The 23378-nt window shown below is 39.1% G+C and overlaps 1 protein-coding gene across 1 annotated transcript in view; it reads left to right on the forward strand.

The window, feature by feature from the left end:
• The window catches only part of LOC111993038 (outer envelope pore protein 16-4, chloroplastic), a 93535-nt gene extending 70683 nt beyond the window's left edge, over positions 1 to 22852 (forward strand). Inside the window, exon 6 of the mRNA XM_065773927.1 lies at positions 22744 to 22852. Coding sequence (XP_065629999.1) covers positions 22744 to 22837 — 94 coding nt within the window. The 3' untranslated portion in view covers positions 22838 to 22852. The remainder of the gene's footprint in view (positions 1 to 22743) is intronic.
• Positions 22853 to 23378: the final 526 nt, after the last annotated feature.

The following is a 23378-nucleotide window of genomic DNA, read 5'->3' on the forward strand; positions in this document are numbered from 1 at the left end:
ACTTAAACTCACACGCTAACTCCAAAACTGTATGCAGCAATTAGAGTCGTGGAGCAAATTATAAATCCCTCTCCTACAATAGTTTAGATTAAAAGTTAAAAAGTTAACTTTTGCGAAAAACCATTGGATCAAGTAAGTCAAAAAAGTAAAAATATTAAGAGTTTAAAAAAAAGTTAAATTTTTTGAAAAAGTGAAAATGATATGAGAGTTATTGCATGGAACTAGGGCTATTGCACGTGATCCTAATCCATATCTGAAGAGTATATTGTTGTAGGGACTCAATTTGGATTGGACCCAGAGTATGAATGAGCTTTCAGCCCAACAAGCCCAAACAATAAATTTTTAGAGCATGGGTTCAAGAACTAGTACCGTTTGACAGGAAAGGTTATCCTCATCAAGTAACAAGGGATATTTTAGGTTGATTGAATGAGAAAAACTCTCCTCGGCTAGGTTTCAGTCCCTTCTTTTCTTTCTTTTCTTTTCTTTTGAATCTCCTCCCCCTCTTATATCATCCGTTTCTATGTTATATACTCTGTTCTACCCTCCATTTCCATCGTACACGTGTAGTTCTTATCTTGGGAGCTCCTTTCTGTCCCATCCAGCACCTACCGGAGCTTTTGCTCAGTGGCCATAAAGCTGCTTAGTCACTGTTCAGGTATCACCTCCACATTAATGCGGCCAGAGGGTTAGCTGGAAAGCATTTAATGTGGAGGTGATGGCCTTGGAAGATATTTGCTACCTTTCCCGACTCCTCCTTAGGTTTATACCCAATTTCCAGTTCAGATACAACTTTGCGGAGTCTCCTGAATAAAATGAAAGTTACATTCACCTCGAACTTTGGTATCCTTGGACGTGCATTATGCCGCCATATACAATATCCACCCCTTTCTCCCATATTATCCCTTTAATAATAATAAAATTTTTTAAGCTATCCTCGGATAACTAAGTATCCTCGGATTGGGTCGTTGGGCCCCGAGCCCACTTCTGAGGATTCCCATATCTTTTTAACTAACAGGCCCCACAATAGCCCCTCAAAATCTCGCTTTTTGTCACCTCGGGAAAAAGGGAGATTTTGATACCCAGCCTTCATTTATTTCGTAGGTTTCCTCCGCTTTCAGAATGTCCTTTTGCTTGCCCAAGGCACGCTCCTGACGTTTCGGCGTCAGGAGCACGCCATTATTAAATGATGGCTGCTCTGTTGTCCCACACGTTCAACGACTTGATGCAAATCTAACGGTGGAGGATCCTTTGCATTTATGGGCGGGATTTTTCCCGCTCCCACTTTCTGTGCCCTTATAAAGTGCCTTTCAAATCAAATCTTTCTTCAGTTACAAATTACACCGTCTTAGCACATATTCATTGAATCTGTCTCTCTCTCATTACTCCACGCTCTCATAAATACTAAAAGCCCGTCCGAGGAGCTTATTTTTCAAACCTGTAAGTTTCCTTAACCTTCCCCAGTTTTCCATCTTCTGCATCAGTTTTTCTTTACTACTGTTAGAAAATGGGTAGATTTAAGTATCTAGTTGATTCCGAGGAGCAAATAGAATCATTTAGGGCTAAGTATAGGATTCCTTCAACAGTGGGTATGAGATACGCTTCCCTACAAACTTGGTTGCATGATAGAAAAACGGGGGAGGTAGTTATCCCTATGATAGCTTTTATCGAGGGAGGGATGACTATCCCAATGGGTAGTCTGACGAGAAGTTACCTCAAGTTCTTCAGATTATCTCCCACACAGTGCGCTTCGAATATGTTCAGGGTGCTTGGGAGTATAGAGGCTTTAAATGCCTCGTACAATTTAGGTTTGACCCATCACGATGTGAATTGGGTATATAACCTCAATCATTTGAAGGATCAGGGATATTACCTTAAGTCTAAGTACCCTGCAGTAAGATTGATCCAGTGCCTCCCTACCTCAAACAAGGGTTTAAAATACGATTTCCTTATTTTCTCCGGGGAGTGGCATGATGGTTTGCCTTGTCCGACTGAAGAGGGACAACCAGGTGGGGTTCCTAGGATGTACGCCCCTTATAAGTCAGGTTAAATTTTTAATTGAAGTTATTCTTATTTCTGACAAAAATTTCCTTTCATGTTTTAATTATTTTGCAGACAAGCACGCCACTAGACGTAATTTCAGGCTGATCAATAGGGAGAGCCTAGATAGAATCCTATGATCCAAGGTGTATGTGAATCCCTCCGACGGTCAATTAAGAGCAGCACATTTAATACTCAAGTACGATCTCGTTTCAAAAGCCTTTCAGGCTCCCAAGTACGTGATAAAGGCAAAAGATCCTCGGCTCCACCGTATCAGTGTAGCCTTTGAGGGATTCATTGTTCCTGAGGGCACCCCCATTCCTGAAGGTGTACCCTTCACTGAACCATCGCCTAAGGCCACTCCCTCTATAGGAGCTTCATCATCACGCTCTGTTCCCCAAAAAGTGAGAGAATGAGAAGAAGAAAGAGAAAAAGAGGCCAAAGAAGAAAAGGAAGAAGAAGAAGAAGAAGAAGAAGAAGAAGACACCTCGGGAGGACTTGTAGAGTTGTCTGATTCAGCCGACGAATTTGAAGTTTTTGACCAACCCCAATCTCCTAAGGTGACCTCTGAGAAAATGGGTATTCAAAGGAGAAGCCAGAGGAGCTTGAAAGACGTAATCGAGGGCCAGCCTGGCAGGGTGGTGGAAAAGCAAGTTCAGGTCAACCCCCCAGCTCTCCCTCTTCCGCCTCCTCAGTCACCCCAACCGACCGTGACCTAGCCCACTGATCCAAAGAGGAGGAGAGAGCCAAAGGATAAGGAAGTGATGGACGCAAGGATGACTCACACTACCCGTGAGGGTGAGGACCAAAGAACTGCTAAGCAGCAGAAAACAAGCCATAGGTCACAGCGAGGGGTGGATAAGACAACCACTCAGTCCTCGGAACCTGAGGCCTGGCTCCCAGCCCCTATGCTCGATGAGAAGCCTCTGAGGGAGGATGCTTCAATCAGGGACTTTAGTGGCGGACTTGGGTGTCGAGTCGCCTCAGCATTAGAGGAAACACTTCTTCTTCCCAAGGACATGGCTGAGCTGAGAGCGGTCAAGAGAGACGAGGTCTTTCAAAATACCAAAAGATATTTGGGCATGGTATGACGCTTTTACCGTTACATTTTTACTGTTGTTTGTTTGTTTTTTGTTATACACATTTTTTTTTTTTTTTTTGTATTTCTAACTCCTTTTTCTCTAGGCCGTTCAAGCCACCTTCAGGCTGGAGGAGATAGCCGAATCCTACCACCAGCAAATAGACGAGGAGAGAAGAAAAAGATAACAGCTGTGCGCACACTGAATGCTTCTGAGCAAAACATTGTGTAGCTGAAGAAAAAGTTAGCAGCCGAAGAAAGCGCTCGAAAGAGTGCTGACTCAGCTCTGGAGGGGTTCCAAAGACAGGCCGAGGACCAAAGGCAGCTTCTGCGTGACGGCAATGCCCAGCTAGCAGCCTCTAAGGAACAGGTGCTAACTCTGCAGAAACAACTGGAGGAAGTCCAGAAGCTCAGAGATCAGGCTGAAAAAGCCAAAGCCGAGGCTAAAAAAGAAAGAGACGTCGCTGAGCAGCAGGGTTACAATGTGGGCGTCGCTGAGACAGAGGACACTTTCCGAGCTGAGGTGCCTGTCGTGTGCCGGGAGTACTGCGCCTTGACATGGCAAGAGGCTCTCAACCGAGCTGGAATTGAATCCTCATCAGAGTTGAGGAAACCTGAAAATATTTATTTCCCCCCAGCTATTCGAGCCTCCACTCCCTCTACTCCACAAGGGGAGGCATCCTCTACTGCTGCTGAGCCACCTAAGGAAGTTCAGACTCAGGCTCCTCCCTCGCTCAATCAGCAAGAGCAGCCACAAATGCCTGAAAAAGCAAAGGATCTATCCTCGGCTAAAGAAGTAGCAGGGTCCAAAGACGGAGCGGCCTCTCACACTTTTGAACAGGCCTTAGCCTCAACCACCCTGCCTGCTGGAGAAGCTCCTATGGCGCAGGAAAAGAACGTTCCTCCTGAGGCAGGTGGCAAAGCCCCTCCACCCAAGCTCCAAATAAAGTTAACCAAATAGTTGCTTGTAGTCAAATTCCTTTTAGTGTCCTTTTCATCTCGTTTTTCCTTCTTTATTTTTTTTTTAATCCTTTTAAGGATGTTCCTGGTTGCAATGCGTAGTTCTTTTTGAAAACTTATAAGAGATATTGGGGTTTCGTTTATTACTTATATAATTTCATGTATGATTGCTCTTCATTACTTGCGTTTGTTTTATCTACTTTTCTTATGATCTCGGACTGTAAAAAGGATGAAAGTTGACATGATAGGGAAGAGTCATAACTTTATACACAATCATTGAGAACTCAAAACAGGCTATAATAGTGACCTCCGCGGCCTTATAAAGGCTCCCTGTAGCATTCATTAGAAAAGTATACGTATCTAGGATAGCACTTTTACCTTTCATCCAGAGAGGTATTGACCCCCTTGAAACACTTTAAGTGATGCTCATAGCATCTACTTCAATATGCATCTCTAGCCACACGAACCCCTTTTAGAAGACATAGATTCCAACTAAGTTTGATGTTTAAATAGCTTGTTTGTGGTCCGAGGACCTGACATGACTTAGCTTCTGTTTAATACTTCCATTCGTAGTATACTAATTTCCACTAAGTTGTGGTTCGAGGACCTTACATGACTTAGCTTCTATTTAATACTTCCATTCGTAGTGTGCTAATTTCCACTAAGTTGTGGTCCGAGGACCTGACATGACTTAGCTTCTGTTTAATACTTCCATTCGTAGTGTACTAATTTCCACTAAGTTGTGGTTCGAGGACCTGACATGACTTAGCTTCTGTTTAATACTTCCATTCGTTTCAGAAGCACATATTGCAGGAGCAAGATAAATTATAAAGGAAAGTAAAACACAACTTGTTAATAATAATACCTTCTCAGATTGCTTACATTCCAGGGATGGAGTATAGTTTTTTCATCTAAATCTTCTAAATAGTAAGCCCCTATCCCTGCTACAGATGTAATACGATATGGCCCTTCCCAATTGGGCCCCAACTTTCCCCAGGTTAGGTTCTTGGTATTTTCCAAGACCTTCCTCAACACCAAGTCTCCCGGAGCTAATGGCCTTAATCTGACGTTTGCATCATAGCCCTGCTTCAGCTTGTGCTGGTAGTACGCTAATTGAACCATAGCTTTCTCTCGTCGCTCATCTATTAAGTCTAGACTTTTCCTTAACAGCTCATCATTTCCATCCGGGGTGAAATTACTAGTTTTCAGTGTTGGAAAGCCTGTTTCAATAGGGATCACGGCCTCAGCTCCATACGTCATTGAGAATGGGGTTTCCCCTGTTGATCGTCGGGGCGTTGTTCTATACGCCCAGAGAACATGCGGAAGTTCTTCCACCCATCTTCCATTTGCATCATCTAGCCTTTTCTTAAGTCCACCCACTATAACTTTGTTGACAGCCTCAGCCTGTCCATTTCCCTGTGGATAGGCTGGGGTGGAATACCTATTTTTTATCCCCAAGTCGGAACAATACCTTCAAAAAGTCTTGCTGTCAAACTGTAGACCGTTGTCCAAGATGAGAGTTTGAGGAACCCCAAATCGAGTAATGATATTCCTTAATAGGAATCTTTTGACGTCAACATCCCTGATGTTAGCCAAAGGCTCAGCTTCAACCCACTTCGTGAAATAATCCGTGCCAACTAGCAGGTATTTCTTATTTCCTACTGCTCTAGGGAAAGGGCCAACGATATCCAAGCCCCATTGTGCGAAAGGCCAAGGACTAGAAAGAGGATTGAGAACTCCTCCAGGCTGATGAATATTTGGCGCGAACCTTTGGCATTGATCACATTTCCTTACATACTCTTGCGCTTCCTTTTGCAAGCCTGGCCACTAGTACCCTTGGGTAATTGCCCTATGAGACAAAGACCTTCCTCCAGTGTGACTACCACAAATTCCTTCATGTAGCTCTTCTAGAAGATCTTCCGACGCTTCAGGGCGTACACAGAGTAGATAAGGCCCAGAGTAAGAGCGTTTGTACAACTTCTTATCCTCGGATAGCCAAAAACGGGGAGCCTTTCTTCGTATCTTTTCTGCCTCCGACTTATCCTCGGGCAGTGTATCCTTCTCGAGGAATAGTATTATAGGATCCATCCAACTACGCGGTGAACTGATTTGGTTGACCTGTAGCGCTTTCGTTGTTCCTTGGGTAGGTGTGCCCAAGTCCTCGATCATGATCATCCGAGGTAAGTTTTGAGCCGAAGAGGTGGCAAGAGTAGCTAGAGAGTCTGCATGGGCATTTCCACTCCTAGGGACATGGGTTATTTTAAAGAATTCAAAATTGGCTTGTATACGCCTAACCTGGCTCAAGTATTCCTGCATTCTTATATCCCGAGCCTCCAGTTCCCCTCTGACCTGGCCCACCACAAGCCCCGAGTCCGAGAAGATTTTCACAGTTTTTCCGCCCAGCTTATTGACCATTGCCATCCCTATTAGTAAGGCTTCATATTCCGCCTCGTTATTAGTAGCTGAGAATCCTAACCTAAGAGACTTCTCAATGATGACTTCCTCAGGAGATATTAATACAAGTCCCACTCCAGACCCCCGCTGATTTGCTGCCCCATCCACATACACCGTCCAGGATGAGATAGGTTGCGCGGAAATGAGGCCAACCGATTTTTCATCCATGCCACCTGGGCTTGTCTCTATTTCTTCGGGACCTTCAGCAAACTCGGCCACTAGATCGGCGAGCACCTGACCCTTCACGGAAGTACGGGGCATATACTTGACATCAAAAGCCCCAAAAATTGTGCCCCACTTTGCAACCCTACCAGTATAGTCTGCACTCCGAAGTACTGCTTTGATCGAATATTGAGTCAGGACAACCACTGTATGCGCCTAGAAATAATGGGGAAGTTTTCTGGTGGTGTGCACCACTGCTAAAATGGTCTTTTCCAATGGCAGGTAGCGTATTTTGGCCTCGTGAAGAGACTTACTCACATAGTAGACCGGCCGCTGTACTCCATTGTCTACTCGTATCAAAACAAAACTAATCGCATAAGTGGTGATCGCTAGGTAGGAAAAAAGAACCTCGTCTACCTCGGGGCTAGACATGATTGGTGGCCGAGATAGATACTCCTTCAGCTGCTGAAATGCTAAGGCACACTCCTCAGTCCATTCGTATCCTTTCCACTTGTGGAGCAGTAAGAAAAAAGGCCTGCACCTATCCGCCGACCTAGATATGAATCTATTCAATGCGGCGGTCATCCCGGTCAGCCTTTGGACCTCCTTGGGATTCCGAGGTGGTTGCAAGTTAGCTATGGCTCTAATCTGATCAGGGTTAACCTCTATTCCCCTATGGGTTCCCATGTAACCCAGGAACTTACCTGAACTTACCCCAAATGAGCATTTGGATGCGTTCAGCCGCAATTTATGCCTTCTTAAAATCCCAAAAGTGTGGTTAAGGTCCGTCACGTGCTCGGCCACTACTTTACTCTTTACGACCATATCATCAATATAAATCTCAATATTTCTGCCCAACTGCTGCTCAAACATTTTTGTCATCATTCTCTGGTAGGTAGACCTCGCGTTCTTCAAACCAAAGGGCATTACCTTGTAGTGGTAATTTCTAGTGGGAGTAAGAAAAGCGGTCTTCTCCTGGTCATCCAATGCCAGTGGGATCTGATGGTAGCCTTGAAAGGCGTCTAGGAAACTCATCCGAGGATGGCCCACTGTTGCATCCACCAATTGGTCTATACGGGGTATAGGAAAAGGGTCCTTTGGGCACGCTCTGTTAAGGTCCGTAAAATTAACACACACACGCCATTTCCCATTTTTCTTTTTCACTATGATCGTATTGGCCAACCACTGAGGGTAAAATACCTCCTTGATAGCCCCAGCTTGCTTTAACTTGGTCACCTCATCTTTAATAGCCTCGACGTGTACCCTGGACGGACGCCGAGGTGGTTGTTTCTTTGGAATACACGAGGGATTGACGTTCAGATGATGACAAATGAACTCCGGATCCACTCCCGGGGCTTTATAGGCGCTCTATGCAAACACATCAACGTTTCTCCTAAGAACCTCAACCAACTGCTCTTTCTCTGACAAAGGCAACTAGGCCCCAACCTAAAAGTACTTCTCTGGATCATCACCAACGCTTACCCTTTCCAAATCTTCACACCTCATTTCCTCTGTGGGCGCGCTGAACTGGGCTCCCTGACTCCTTGATTGCTATAAATCATCCTCGGCTACAGCCGAAGTACTTGTCTCTAGCCGATGTGGAATGACCATTATCATGCATTGCCTAGCCATGGTCTGATTTCCCAAAATTTCTGAAACCTCGCCTCCCGAAGGATACTTCACTTTCTGATAAAAAGTGGAAGAAACAGCCCCAAAGCATGCAACCAAGGTCTTCCCAAAATAGTCGTATACGGAGAAAAAGCATCCACCACAATAAAATCCACCTACACCATATCTGAGCCAGTCTGCACAGGTAGTCTAACCATTCCCAACGGAGCGACCGATTTGCCCTCGAAGCCCACTAGAGGGGAACTATACGTTGTCAGATCTTCAGGTTTCAAATTCAGCCCCCTGAATAAATCGGGGTATATTACCTCGGTGGCACTTCCATCATCAACCATCACCCTCCTCACGTTATACCCTCCGATCCTAATCGTAACCACCAAAACATCATCATGCGGTTGTATGGTTCCTCTCTTATCCTCTTCTGAGAAACCTAACACCAACGAGGTGCCCGGTTTGGCCTTCTTCGGCCTCGAACTGGAGCCCTCCTCCGAGCACTAAGACACAAACATTACCTTGGAAGGGCAAGATCTAGTTCTCCCCGGGGCAGCAAATATAACGTTTATCATGCCCAAAGGAGGTCCCCTCGAAGCATCCCCCTGAAACGTCGAGCCTACCTGGCCTCCTCGGCCGCCGGAGTGATGCAGAAGATGGGTCAACTTCCCCTCTTGCACCAGCTGCTCTAAATGATCCCACAGATTTTTACAATCTTCGGTGATATGCCCATGGTCTTGGTGGTACTGGCAATAAAGGTTCTGATTACGCTTCGCAGGATCCCCCGCCATCTTATTGGGCCACCTAAAGAACGACTCGTCCTTTATCTTCTCCAGAACTCGCTGCACTGGTTCTCGGAACACGGCGCTAACCACCTGGGAGTTGGCAGGCCCTGACTGCCCCCCAAAGTCCCTCCGAGGTCAGTTGTTATTATACCAGTCCGGCCTGAAATCCCTCTTCTCCTGAGTTACTGCTTTAGACTTTCCTCTACCCTGCATCTAATCTTCCTCTACTATTCTATATTTGTCTATCCGATCCATAAGCTGACGTACACTAGTAACAGGCTTGCCAGTCAGAGACTTCCTCAGACCGTGCTCGGTTGGAAGACCTTCCTTAAAGGTGTTCATAGCCACGTCGTCGTGAGCCCCATCTACCTCGTTGAACATTTCCCAGTATCCGTCCGAGTAGGCCTTTAGGGTTTCCCCCTCCCGCATAGACATGGATAGTAGCGACTCCAAGGGTTGAACAACCCTCCTACATGTAATAAAACGGGCACCAAAGGCCTGGGTGAGCTTCTCAAAAGAGTCAATAGTATTAGTTCTCAAGCCATTAAACCATCTCATTGCCACTGGGCCCAGGTTAGACGGGAAAACCTTGCACATTAAGGCCTCATCCCTGGCATGAATAGCCATTCTCTGGCTGTAGTGGCTAACATGTTCTACTGGGTCTGTTCGACCATTATAAATGGTGAACACAGGCTGGTGGAATCGCCGAGGAAGACTAGCTTCCTCAATATGTCGCGTGAAGGGCGACTTAGAGACCTGATTCAGAGCCTTGTTCAAGGCATCATTCCCCTGACCCTGGCGAGTCGGACTCTTATTTCTTCGCCCACGGTGGTACTCCTCTTCACACGAAAATGATTCGCTGGGTGGAGTTCTCGACCTTCGCCTATAACTGGTGTCATCCGACTCCTCAGAGGAATGCCCAGAGTTATGAGCCTTAAGCCTTCGTCGCTCATATCGCAATTCCTTCTTCAACTTGTTAATCTCACGCTGCAAATTTCCTCCTCTCTTTACAGGGGAAGCATGGCCTTTCCCCCGAGAGCGGCTTCTATCTGTATGGGTTGTTCGGGTACTCCCCTCATGATCCCCCCCGTGTTCGTGGTCTACCAACGGATTACTGTGCTGAGAGCCCCTAGACTCTGCCTGGTGCTGATTAGCATCCACCTGTTGTGGGCCCGTCAATGGTTGCTGTGGTGCTCCCTCTTCCATCGTGAGTATCACACCTACCTTTCCTTCTCAACAGATCAAATTCTTCCCACAAACGGCGCCAATTGTAAGGACTCAATTTGGATTGGAGCCAGAGTATGAATGAGTTTTCAGCCCAACAAGCCCAAACAATAAATTTTTAGAGCATGGGTTCAAGAACTAGTACCATTTGACAGGAAAGGTTATCCTCATCAAGTAACAAGGGATATTTTAGGTTGATTGAATGAGAAAAACTCTCCTCGGCTAGGTTTCAGTCCCTCCTTTTCTTTCTTTTCTTTTCTTTTGAATCTCCTCCCCCTCTTATATCATCCGTTTCTATGTTATATACTCCGTTCTACCCTCCATTTCCATCGTATACGTGTAGTTCTTATCTTGGGAGCTCCTTTCTGTCCCATCCAGTACCTACCGGAGCTTTTGCTCAGTGGCCATAAAGCTGCTTAGTCACTGTTCAGGTATCACCTCCACATTAATGCAGCAAGAGGGTTAGCTGGAAAGCATTTAATGTAGAGGTGATGGCCTTGGAAGATATTTGCTACCTTCCCCGACTCCTCCTTAGGTTTATACCCAATTTCCAGTTCAGATACAACTTTGCGGAGTCTCCTGAATAAAATGAAAGTTACATTCACCTCGGACTTCGGTGTCCTCGGACGTGCGTTATGCCGCCATATACAATATCCACCCCTTTCTCTCATATTATCCCTTTAATAATAATAAAATTTTTTAAGCTATCCTCGGATAACTAAGTATCCTCGGATTGGGCCGTTGAGCCCCGAGCCCACTTCTGAGGATTCCCATATCTTTTTAACTAACAGGCCCCACAATTGTGATAAATTGATAAGAGCTAACAATAAAGTTGCGAAAAACTGCCAAACCCTAAGGTGTACGTATAGGCATAGGCTATACCTATTATACTCAACTGGTTTGTAACCTCATGTATATGCATGAATGCACTTAAAGATATACAATAAGATGTATAATATAATTCCTCTATATATAATTTAAATACTGTTGATAGTCATTTTAATATTTTGTTAACTCTTAAAAAAATTTGTATGGATATTATTAGTTATAAAATGTAAATTGTCCATATATTTTTTTAATTACTGTTAAGCACTTTTTTTTTTTTTTTTACAATTCATTTATTTTAGACTCTTTGGTTTTTAAAAGTTCAAATAGCGTTGAAAACACTATGAACATTTAGACCCCCAATTACAAAATATCAATTCAAGCTTATTATCAAACAATTAATGTGCGGAACATGAATATAAGCCAAACACAAAATTGATAATTAATCTAAGCCAATTATAATCACATCCACAACAGAAAATAAAAAGCAAAGATAAAGGTAGAGAGATGCAAACACAAGGACAACACGCGATGTGTTATCGAAGAGGAAACCGAAGCCCTCAGCGTAAAACCTCTCCGCCGCCCTCCAAGAGGTAATAATCCACTAGAAAATGTAGTTGGGATACATGAACAGTAATAGACCCTCCAAGCCTAATCTACCCAGGTACCTAAACCTTCCAAGCTTCTTGCTCCAACGAGGTTGCGCCGAATCTTTTTCTTTTCTCGCTTACCGGATTCTGCTATAAACCATAGCATTAACCAACAGTCATTGGTCCCTTCCAAACTGCTTTCTTTAGCACCAAATGTACCTTCTCACAGACGTGGGTGTGATGAAAAAAGGATTTGGTCAAGTCTCAAGCATGTATCAATGGAGAGGAAGAGAGTAGAGGAATTTGAAGAGTCTCTTAGTGAAGATTGGGGATGAGGCAATCTTATTTTTCTCTAGGGTTTCTCTCACAAAATTCTCTCTGGAAGCTCTCTTTATTTCTTGGGTATAAGCGTTTATATATAGTGGTGTGTGCTTGGAATACGAATAGTCAGTTTTTGCCAAACAGGATAAGTTGGCGACTTGGCCTCGCGGCTTGTCCAAGTCACAAGTTCAAGTCGCGAGGTAACGGCTTGGCCAGTCTGAGACTTTTATCCTGTAGTGCGACAGCTGGCGTGACCCTTCACCTTCCCACATGCTTCTCACGTGTACAACATTTGGCGGCTTGCAAGCCGCGAGTCTCTATTTCTTTGTACAAAGATGAGCAATTCTTCACACTCTCTTCACACATTACCCTTATAGGAATTCCACCTAAATACAGGGTTACTAAGTGCTAAATTACAAGCAAATTGATACGAAATAAAGCTAACAAGATGGTTGATAAATTTCAACCTTACAATCTTCCCCTTTGGTTATTCCATGACAAAACCCTATAACAAACTCTAGACTTAACGCGTGAGTTAAGAATAGTTAGAAAGCTCACTCATACCTAACTCTAGAATCTGTGAAGCTTTTGAATCATAAGAATAAGAACTCCTGAAACACAACAACACAATAAGTTCATTGTACGTAGAAAACTTGTAATGCATATGGAGCAAGCATAATGCGATCGAGCACAATGGAATAAAGCAATAAACCATGGCAAGACCAAAACAACCAATCACTATAAACAAGTGATCACAATGCTCATTCACACTTGGAATGAACATCCGGACATTCAAGCTAACAAGCACAAGGCAAATCACTTGAATGACCAACACTCAACCAATGCGTAGTACATGAAGTATATGCATCTAGGAATAAAGTCTTACAAGGGCACAAGAGTGACAGTACTTAGAAGGAAATGCATAACACTTACTTATAAGTACTGATTTAGCAAAGCATACAGGTTGCATAAAGTAAGGAACAAACCACAAAGGCCTACAGGTGCAAAGAAACAAACCCTAAAAGCTTACAAAAGCAATATGGGTACAAATCTAAACAGAAATCTTAAAAACCTCTAAAGGTACCAAGTACAAATAAAAACATAGTACTGAATAATATAATCATGGATATAGAAATATGCTAAAGTTAGACAAAAACGATAAACAAAAGTCTGTTTGCTGAAATCTCCCCCTTTCGTTGAACTCCCCCTGCCAATATCATCTCTCCCTTTTTGTCATGGAATAGCTAGTCCTCATCATCTCCTAGCTTTCTTTGAATTTGATCCAATTGAGCTTGAATAGAGGTGAACTTCATATCCCATCGATTGTTGAGATGGTGCAAGATGGATGTAAGTCCGGACATCTTTGTACTCAGCTCATGGACAGGTGCTGCAATAGAGTCTAGCTTCTCGTCGATGGGGAATGAGCTAGAGCGTGAACCACTGTGGGATGCTAAAGATTCTGTCTTGATTCCCTTCTTACTATGACCAATGCTAGCGTTGAATGTACGCATGTAGATTGGACTTAGTTTTGTATAGGGAAATTCAATTTCTGAAGGATGGAGCCCTTTAAGCTTTAAAATCCTTGAAATGAGGCAGCAAAAAGGAATGCATATTCTTGACTCAGTTCGTAGAACAGTTTTACGAAGGACATGAAAGATATGAGCACAAATGTCAATCTCTACATCAAAGATCAGATCATGAAGGAATAGAGCACGTCCGAGGTTCATATACCCTGTGCTGGATAGGGGGTACAGGTTGTGAAACATGATGATTGTAAGCACCCTTAATTTTGGGGGAAGAGATGAAACATTAACTGAGTTCCCATTTGAGGAAAATTCCAAATCTTTTCCAAGAACTTCCCGAAGCAAGTCCTCATCTGGATATAGATCATCATAGACCGGTGAGTTTCCAAGTATTGGCCGGCTGATGTGAAGAATCTCCGCCAGGTATGTGGGAGAGACCGAGAAACATTTTCCTCTGACCCAGCACTTAAGTTCGTCTCCTTCAACAATTGCATTGGCATAAAATTCTTTTACCAAATTCCCATATGCATCATCAAGGTCGGAGAGAAGATAATTCCAATCTTTGTGAACAAACCATTGAGGAATGTCGGTGTCAAAAAGGGAAGGTTAATCAACGACCCTTTCGAGTAGAGGTTTAGCACTTTTGAAAAAATTTTCATGATTCTGAAAGGCAGCATAGGATCTGAATTTGTTGGGATCGAACACTCCAGATGATGAGTGGGTTCTTTTTGCTTTAGGTGAGAGTTCATCAACATCAATGACATGTTCTTTTCCTTTGCTGTTTCCCCCTTTCACAGCTGATCTCTTAAATGGATACATTTTGACACTGCAACATGGTGTAACATAAACAAGAGAAACAAAACAAGATACCAAACAGTATTAGCAATGTGTCAATGTCACACTATGGATGAAGAAGGAAACCCTAAACACTTGAGATTTAGGTTCAAACCATGATAATGAGTTTGTGAATACAACCAAAATCACAATAGATACACAAGATGGAGAAAATTAGTATAAGAACCATCACAAGCACATAAAAAATCAGAAAATTAGAAACCCATGTTCAATCATGATAAATCACAAACCACACTAGCAACACATAAATCAAAACAATAATGATCAAATCAGTAGGTAGATAAAGAAAGAAAACCCATACCTTTTTGTTGAAGATTTGAGAAGAAATGATTCAAAAATGGAGGATTTTCGAAGAAACACTCGGAGTGTTTGTAAGAGAGAAATGGGGAAGACAATGAATAGTCACTGATATTCGAGGGAAAACTGAAATTTTTTTTTTTTAAAAACTGTCCTTAAAACGCAAAACATGTGTTTTTCGTGACTGGATCAAGTTGCCAGGGTAAGCCGCGAAACACTGTAAAACCAAGATTTTCAAAAAATTTCTAAGTGTTTTTCGGGACTGGAAGGTCTACCCGCGAGATAGTCGCCAAGGGAGCTGCGAAAATCTCTATGTACCCCTCGCTACTGGACCTTCCACCCGCGAACAAGTCGCCACACTAAGCCGCGAAAACCATAAAAACACAAGTTTTGAAAATTTTTCTAAGTATTTTTCGCGACTACAACCTTGACTTACCAGTGAGCCACGAAAAATCTCGGAGTAAGCTCGCGACTAGGGCATGCGATTGGACCTACCCGCGACTGAGTCGCCAAAACAGAGCAACACTGTTTTTGAAATTTTTGACATTTTTTGTAAGACAAAATACTTTCCAAAAACAATCTAAAACACTTAAAAATCTTTTTGTGTTTGATCAACAAAGATTGAGTTTGTGAAAACACATTTAAACAAGTACAATCATACAAATGAATATGACATTCATTGAACATAGACTTGTGTGTTGTGTGTAAATATCAAAAATGGGATAATCCTTAGTCTAATGTGAAGCTTCAATGATCAATTCAATCAAGGCATACACAACTAGCACTAGATATTGTGACCCATCTCAATTATAAAAATGTGCATATATGACCTCCCACATAAACTTGAGTACAATTCTTTAAAGCTTTTCATGTGGCTCCATATACATCATATCATTTGATCATTTTGAATCAATATATCTCATTGTGAGATAGATGCTTGAAATTTTTAATATTTCAAATTGATGAGTAAGCCTTTGGCCTTTTGGGCATTATAAATTTTATTTTGGTCGCTTTCCCTTTTTCCTAGTCAAATACTAGTATGTGCGACAGGTTTTTGCAGCTCAATATCTCTTTTCATTTGGAGATTCACATTTGGTGAGCTCTTTAATTGAAAGCAAAAAAAAAAAAAAAAAAAGTGAGAAGATATATAGGCACAAGTCTATGCATGACTCAAGATCAACAAAACCATTCACTAATTATTCATGACAAGGTTGAAGATCTATTTACAACAATCACAAAGATTTCAAGATTTTTCCCACAAATATATGAATGCATATAAGACAAGCTAAACTCGTAAATACACACAACCATTAATACAAAGGTACAAGGCAAAATATGCTTTGAGACAACATTCAACAAAGTTGATCAAACTTTTGGATTTTCTACTTTTTATGTGTTTTTGGATTTTTTTTTTGACATAAAAGTAATGAAAGATCGATCAAAAGCAATGTAAAAACATTTTAAAATGAAACACATAAACAAGCGACAATTCAAAACAAACAGAAGCATAAAGCATACAGCCAAACATATTCACAAGGTATAGGAAGAATTGATGCATGGACATGTTATGATGCTTATGCATGAGTACCCTTTGTCACCCACACGTCACATGCGTTTGGGGTGATATCCTTGACGGATTGGGTACGAAAGTTAGGACTATCAAACCTTCGTGTGAAGCTTTCCAAGCAATTTGTGAAGGCACCAATCATCTTCATTATGTCCATCATTCTAGGATCACGGTTTTGACTTCTTAGTTGCTCACCATCCCAAGACCTATTGTCGTTTCTTCTTCCTCATGACCAAGGAGCACTTGTATTGGTCAATGTTCTCAGCTTGTGGCAGTTGGGTCTCGTATGTCCTTACACTCCACAAAAGTGACAAACATGGTTCGATCTAGGACCCCGTTGTGGTCTCGGAAGAGATCTTCCTNCCTACGATCGTAGGATTTTACAATTCCATTTGCCCAAAATAATCTGGATCTTTCAAGAATCTTTACGATCGTTCAGGATCAGTTGGATTGTACGATTCTGACAATCCCAAATTACCTTGGTTTCTTGTAATCTACTTTAATTTGACAATAAGTTTAGTTGGACCCAAATGAAAAATAAAATCTCAATAAACCAAGTTTTTCCACTCTAATATAGAGAGAGCGTCAGTTGGACCCAAATAAAAAAATAAAAAAATATCCTAATAGAGTGTTACATTTTGAGGTTTTTGACCTCTTTAAATAATGCTTACAAACGGATGTAGTGATGTATGGTAATTATATTAATGAATGTATAATTTATGTAATTATTAAACATACCAATATGTATTTTTTGTTTTTTTTTTCTCAAATAATGTAGGATCTTACAATCCACAATCTGATTCTACGATCCATGATCTCACTTACCTCCCACGATCCTACATAAGATCCCAATTTTGACAACCTTGCTAGGGACACAAAAAATTCTTCAACTCGCCATATGATGAGTTGCGAGTGGTAGATGTGTGAAGCCACCATTTAATCTCTACCAGCTCACTATGTAACAAGTTGTGGCAATAATTGTAAGATTTTTTATGTCCCTGACATTTTCCAAGCGCAAAATCATATGGCAATATATATGTCTTCTCACATTAATAATATATTTTGTCATAATTAAATTTAATTAATGAAATTCATTATCATAGAGGATATATGATAAGGGAATATCATGTTATTGTATTCTCTTAGTACTAAAAAATTAGTCTAGTCAATGGCACTAAAACTTGTTCCATTTTTCTAATCCTATGTCTTAACTCAAGAAAACCAATAATCAATGTGATTGATTGTCAGTTGGCAAGTTTTCCATTATATTTATAGGCTCTAAGACCCAATTCCTCTAATGATTACAACTTCCATCAACAACAACAAAATTTTTAAAAATATATATATAAAACAAAACAAAAATTACACAAACATAAAAAAAATTAATACCAAGAGATTTGTAAGTTTGTAACTCAATAGTGTAATGTTGTGTCTCTTATACGAATCTTACCTCCATGTTCATAGCAATTATAACAACAAAAAAAAAAAAAACAAAAAAAAAATAAAAAAAAACACACACACACAAAATTTATTTCCAACATAAAGACAAATTGACTAAATCAACATTTTCAAGTGGCTTTTAATCTTTCAATGTATTTTTAAATGTTTACAACTCTACTTGAAATTTTTGAGAGTTCATCAATTCTCTCATTGGACCATAAATGTGATTTTTTTTTTTTTAGTTAGAGGAGACGACCCTTCTAATCAATACAAGTAAACACAATTGTAGGTTTTAATAAAGGGAAATGCTAACAGATGCCCTTAGGGCAACGGTTAATAATCTATTTAAAAAAAGTTTTTATAGGAAAAAAAAAAACAATTAATGTTTTGACAATTTTTTCCATTTCTCATAAAAGTGGTATCAAAACTTTCCTAAAATGGATTGTTAACGGGCACTCGTTAGCACGACCCTTTTATAAATGTTCGGTTAATATATGTTCTTAGGGCATTTATTAATGGAACGTTTTAGGAAAGTTTTAATACCACTTTAGCATGAAATATAAAAGGCTGTCAAAAATATCAATTGCCTTTTTTTTTCCTATAAAAAGTTTCAAATAAAATTTCTTAAGTCAATTCTTAGCATCCATTAACTTTTTCCTTTAATAATTACTAGCTTGTAACCACATGCATATGCATGAATATACTTAAAATATATATTAAGATACATAATATAATTCTTAGGGTAAATTGCAAATTACACCTCTAAAGTTTGGGAGTGACTGGATTTTATACCTTGAAGTTTTGGAATTTGGATTTTACCCCCTGAAGTTTGGTGATATTGGGATTTTACACACTGACGTTTTAGAATTTGGATTTTACCCACTTTGGGAGTGTTTGGAGTTTACTCCCTAAAGTTTTGGGGTGTTTGAATTTTACACCGTAAAGTTTTAGAATTTAGGGGTGTAAAATCCAAATAACCCAAAATTTTAAGGGGTAAAATCCAAACTTTGAAATGTCTGGGTGTAAAATCCAAACACCCCAAACTTTAAGGGGTAAAATCCAAATTCAAAAATTTCAGGGTGTAAAATCCAATCACCCTCAAATTTTGGGGGTGTAATTTGCAATTTGCTCTAATTCTTAATTACATATATAATTTATTGATAGTATTTTTCTTTTAACTCTTTAAAAGTATTGTAAGAATATTATTAGGTAGAAAATGTAAATTGTCATTTAAAAAAAAAATTAATGTTTATTAATTCTAAACTCTTTGGTTTTTATACACAATAACTCACTTGAATGGATATTTATGATGTAATCCCATATTTGACTCCAAAATTAAAAAATAAAACTCTCTAAAAATAAATAATTAAGGACATATGGCACAAAATTGGACTTCAATTGTAGAATCTAATTAGATTTTCTCTAAACTTTACCTATAAATATATACTAGCTTATAACCCCATGCATATGCATGGATATACTTAAAAATATATAATAAAGTGCATAATATAATTCCTATATATATATATATATATAATTTAAATACTATTGACAGTCATTTTTATATTTCGTTAATTCTTTAAAAAATTTTATAAGGATATTATTAGGTATAAAATGTAAATTGTCTATTTTTTTTTTAAATTACTGTGAAGCACTTTTTTTTTATAGGATTCATTTATTGTAGACTCTTTGGTTTTTGTACTTAATAACTCACTTGAATGAATATTTATGATGTGATTCCATATTTGATTCTAAAATTAAGAAATAAAACTCTGGATGAATATTTATGATGTGGTCCCATATTTGATTCTAAAATTAAGAAATAAAACTCTTTAAGAATAAATAATTTAAGACACATGGCGTAAAATTGGAACTTTAATTTAAGTTTCTCTCAATTTCACCTATTATTCCCACATAAATTTAGACACATGGCACAAAATTGGATTATAATTTCAAGTTCTAATTCAATTTTCCCTAAGCTTTACCTATTTATATATATATATATATATAGATGACTTATAAATTTAAATTTTTTTTAGTTATATGATTATGTTTTTTATGGTTTATTCTATTGGACCCCTTATTTTCTATACTAAATTAACTAATTTGGCACAAAAATTTAAAAATTTAGATTAGATGGAACACGTGGTACAAAATTAAACTCTAATTGAAATTCAATTTTTACACTAAATTAACTCACTTGACACAAAATTTTAAAATTTAAATTAGATGATACACATGGCGCAAAATTAGACTCTAATTGAATTCCAATTTGAAATTTAATTGAATTTTCTCTCTGTTTTACCTATTATTATATACTAGTATGTAACCCGTGCGGTTAATTATAGTGATACTATTGGTCAATTTCTTTTTTGTCTTTTTGGGTTTATCACAAGGAGGATAGAATTAGATAAAACAATAAAAATATATATTGCATTTTATTATTTAAGTGATACTATTGGAGGTTTTTTTTTTTTTTTTTTGTTTATCATATGGAAGNTTAAAATTTAAATTAGATGATACACATGGCGCAAAATTAGACTCTAATTGAATTCCAATTTGAAATTTAATTGGATTTTCTCTCTGTTTTACCTATTATTATATACTAGTATGTAACCCGTGCGGTTAATTATAGTGACACTATTGGTCAATTTCTTTTTTGTCTTTTTGGGTTTATCACAAGGAGGATAGAATTAGATAAAACAATAAAAATATATATTACATTTTATTATTTAAGTGATACTATTGGAGGTTTTTTTTTTGGTTTATCATATGGAGGATAGCATTAGATAAAACAATGAATAAAAGAAGAAAATATTACATTTTATTAAGTGATGCTACAATGAAAAAAGAAAAAGAGAATATTGTATTTTATTATTTAAAATATATAAAGCAGCATTAATATATTAGCTATCTCAGAAAGGAGAAAAGGAGAATCGTGTTTATTAGGATAATCACATATTACCTACCCGGAATTTTGTGTGGCCAACACATGCTTTGAAAATGTTACCTTGCCCAACAGAGATCGACTCCATTATGCCGCTGTTACCTATTTCATCATTTTTATAGAGGTTAGAGTTTTGTAAACATCAAAAACAAACATTATTATGAAAATTTATTCACTGACTCAAATGGGCATTTTCATTAGTTGTATTGCAGGTAAAGTTGGATGAAAGATGATTTGCTCTACAAGGGCAGTTAAGGCCATTAAACCAATACTAATACTTTTTGGGTCTTGCTAACGATTGCCCTTAGAACATTGGTTAATAATCTAATTAAAAAAAGTTTTTATGGAAAAAAAAAAAAAGCAATTAATATCCTAACAACTTTTTTCATTTCCCATAAAAGTAATGTTAAAACTTTCTTAAAATTGATTATTAACCAGTGCTCTAAGGATACTCGTTAGTATTTTTCATACTTTTTTAAAACCTACTGGATAAAATACTAGCTTGGAACGACTTTATCATAATTTTTTGACATATTTCGGCTAGTATTAATGGTTCAACCAATACTATAAAAAATATTAAAAAATAAAATATGTTGTAAAATACGTTAGTGAAACTAATCGATCTTGTTTCTCAACAAAAATAAATAAATAAGTAAAACTAATGGATCTTTGATAAATCACAAATGGTCAACTAATGCAGTAATGCCACAAATGGGAGGCTAACAAATAGCAATCAATTTTTTTTTTAATAAATCAAGAATAATAACAATCATTGTTGGAATCGTAGCCACGTATTGTTGGACATTGAGAACTAATCACAAATTTGTTTTAATTTTTTTGTGATAAGAGATTTTTTTTTCCTATATATTAGAAAGTGATATCTCATCTTTGGACAATACCATTTTATTCTCATAGAAATATTAGAAAGTATCAACCAGTTCAAAGCTCTTGGCGCCTTTGGCGATACTATTTTGTTCTCATAGAAATATTAGAAAGTGCCAACCAGCTCAAAACTTTTGGCAAGATAAATTGAACATGAAATCTCTAAATTTACATACTTAATAATAATAATAATAATAATAATAATAATTATTATTATTATTATTATTATGAAATATTAAATTCATTCGTTTTCATATTAATGGACCTTGGATTTCTCACATTCAAAACACGTGAACAAGATAGAACTCACATATGAGGAAATGTGGTCCACAGAGCAATAACTGTCCCTGTGGGCTGTGGCCTGGTCTTCTTAATAGAATCATTTTTTATGTCCTTCATTTTCTTTGAGAATTAAAATAGGGGTATGGCTTGTGTTTGATGGTCATTGGACACATTAGAATACAGATCGTGTTTGTATTGCAATGTGTTCAGTGGCATTGACCACTGGACACAAACTCTACCCTTAAAATAGCCTTTCCTTTGTTCTATAAAGAATATATATATATATATATATATATATATATATATATAATAAAATAAAAAGGTTGTGGGACAGATAGTGATAATTAAATAGAGGTAGGGCAATGGCGATAATTTTTAGAGCATCCGTATCAGCCATGCTAAATGTGCCAAATGCCAAATATTTGGCACATTTGGCACACAAAACACAAAAAACCTCATTTATCAGATGTTCCAAATCTTATTATTTTTGCCACATGTGAACAGTGCCCTCACAAATTTACCATTGTACGGACAGCTGTGGCATAAGTTTTTATTGTTTTTTTATTCCTCTTTCTCCCTCATGTCTCCGTCAGTCTCACTCTCACCATCAACCCCCAATCCTCTCCTCTCAAACCCCACTCTGTCTCTCTATCTCCCACTCCCTGTTTCTCTCGGCGCCGTCGCCCTGCTCGGCCTCGGCGCCTCCGTGCTCACCAAGACGCTGACATTCGCCACCGCGTTCTTCGCCTTCGGAGATCCGATCCCGTGGCTCAACGCGCTCGCTTTCTTCTTCGCCCACGAGTTCATCAAGACCGGGCTCGGGAATCGAATCGCTAACCAGCTCGTCGTTGGTGCGAATCTGACTTTCAACAGGATCAAGCAGACGATCGGGTGGACCGATTGGGCCAAGGTGGCGATCGTGCCTGGGTTGGTGTCGTTGATTGTTGGGGTGATTTGTAATGGGTCCGGTGGTATGGGTGTGGGGTTTTGATTTGTGGGAGTGGGTTTTGGGTCGTGGTGGTGTAGTGGTGGCGTGGGGCCGTGGTTGTGGCTGGGTATTGATCAATCAAAGATCTCTCTCTGCCTCCAAACCAAATATTATTTTGGGTCGTGGTTGTGGCTGAGTTTTGGGTTGTGGTGGTTGTGGCTAAGTTGTAAATAATATTTGGGTCGTGGTTGTGGCTGAGTTTTGGGTTGTGGCTGATTTGTAAATATTATTTTAATGTGTAGGAAATATTATTTTAATGTATAGAATTGAATGATAAAACATCTGATAAATGAGATGTTGTAAAATGATGTGGTAAAATAATAAAGTAGGTCTTTAGTGTAGCAAAATGACATAATTTTTGCCACATCTGCTGTGGATGCTCTTATAGCACTAGTTTCTTTTACCTTTAATTCTAATTAATTGTTCTTTTACCAAGAAAATTTAACCAAAAAAAGAAAACGAACTTTCCTTCTTCTCTCTCTTCTTTTTTTTTTTAATATTTTTTTTATGAACAAAAAAACGAACTTTCCTTTTCTGACTATTG

The sequence above is a fragment of the Quercus suber genome, unplaced genomic scaffold (genome assembly GCF_002906115.3).
Source record: "Quercus suber isolate HL8 unplaced genomic scaffold, Cork oak 2.0 scaffold_83, whole genome shotgun sequence".
In the NCBI taxonomy this organism is placed as follows: domain Eukaryota; kingdom Viridiplantae; phylum Streptophyta; class Magnoliopsida; order Fagales; family Fagaceae; genus Quercus; species Quercus suber.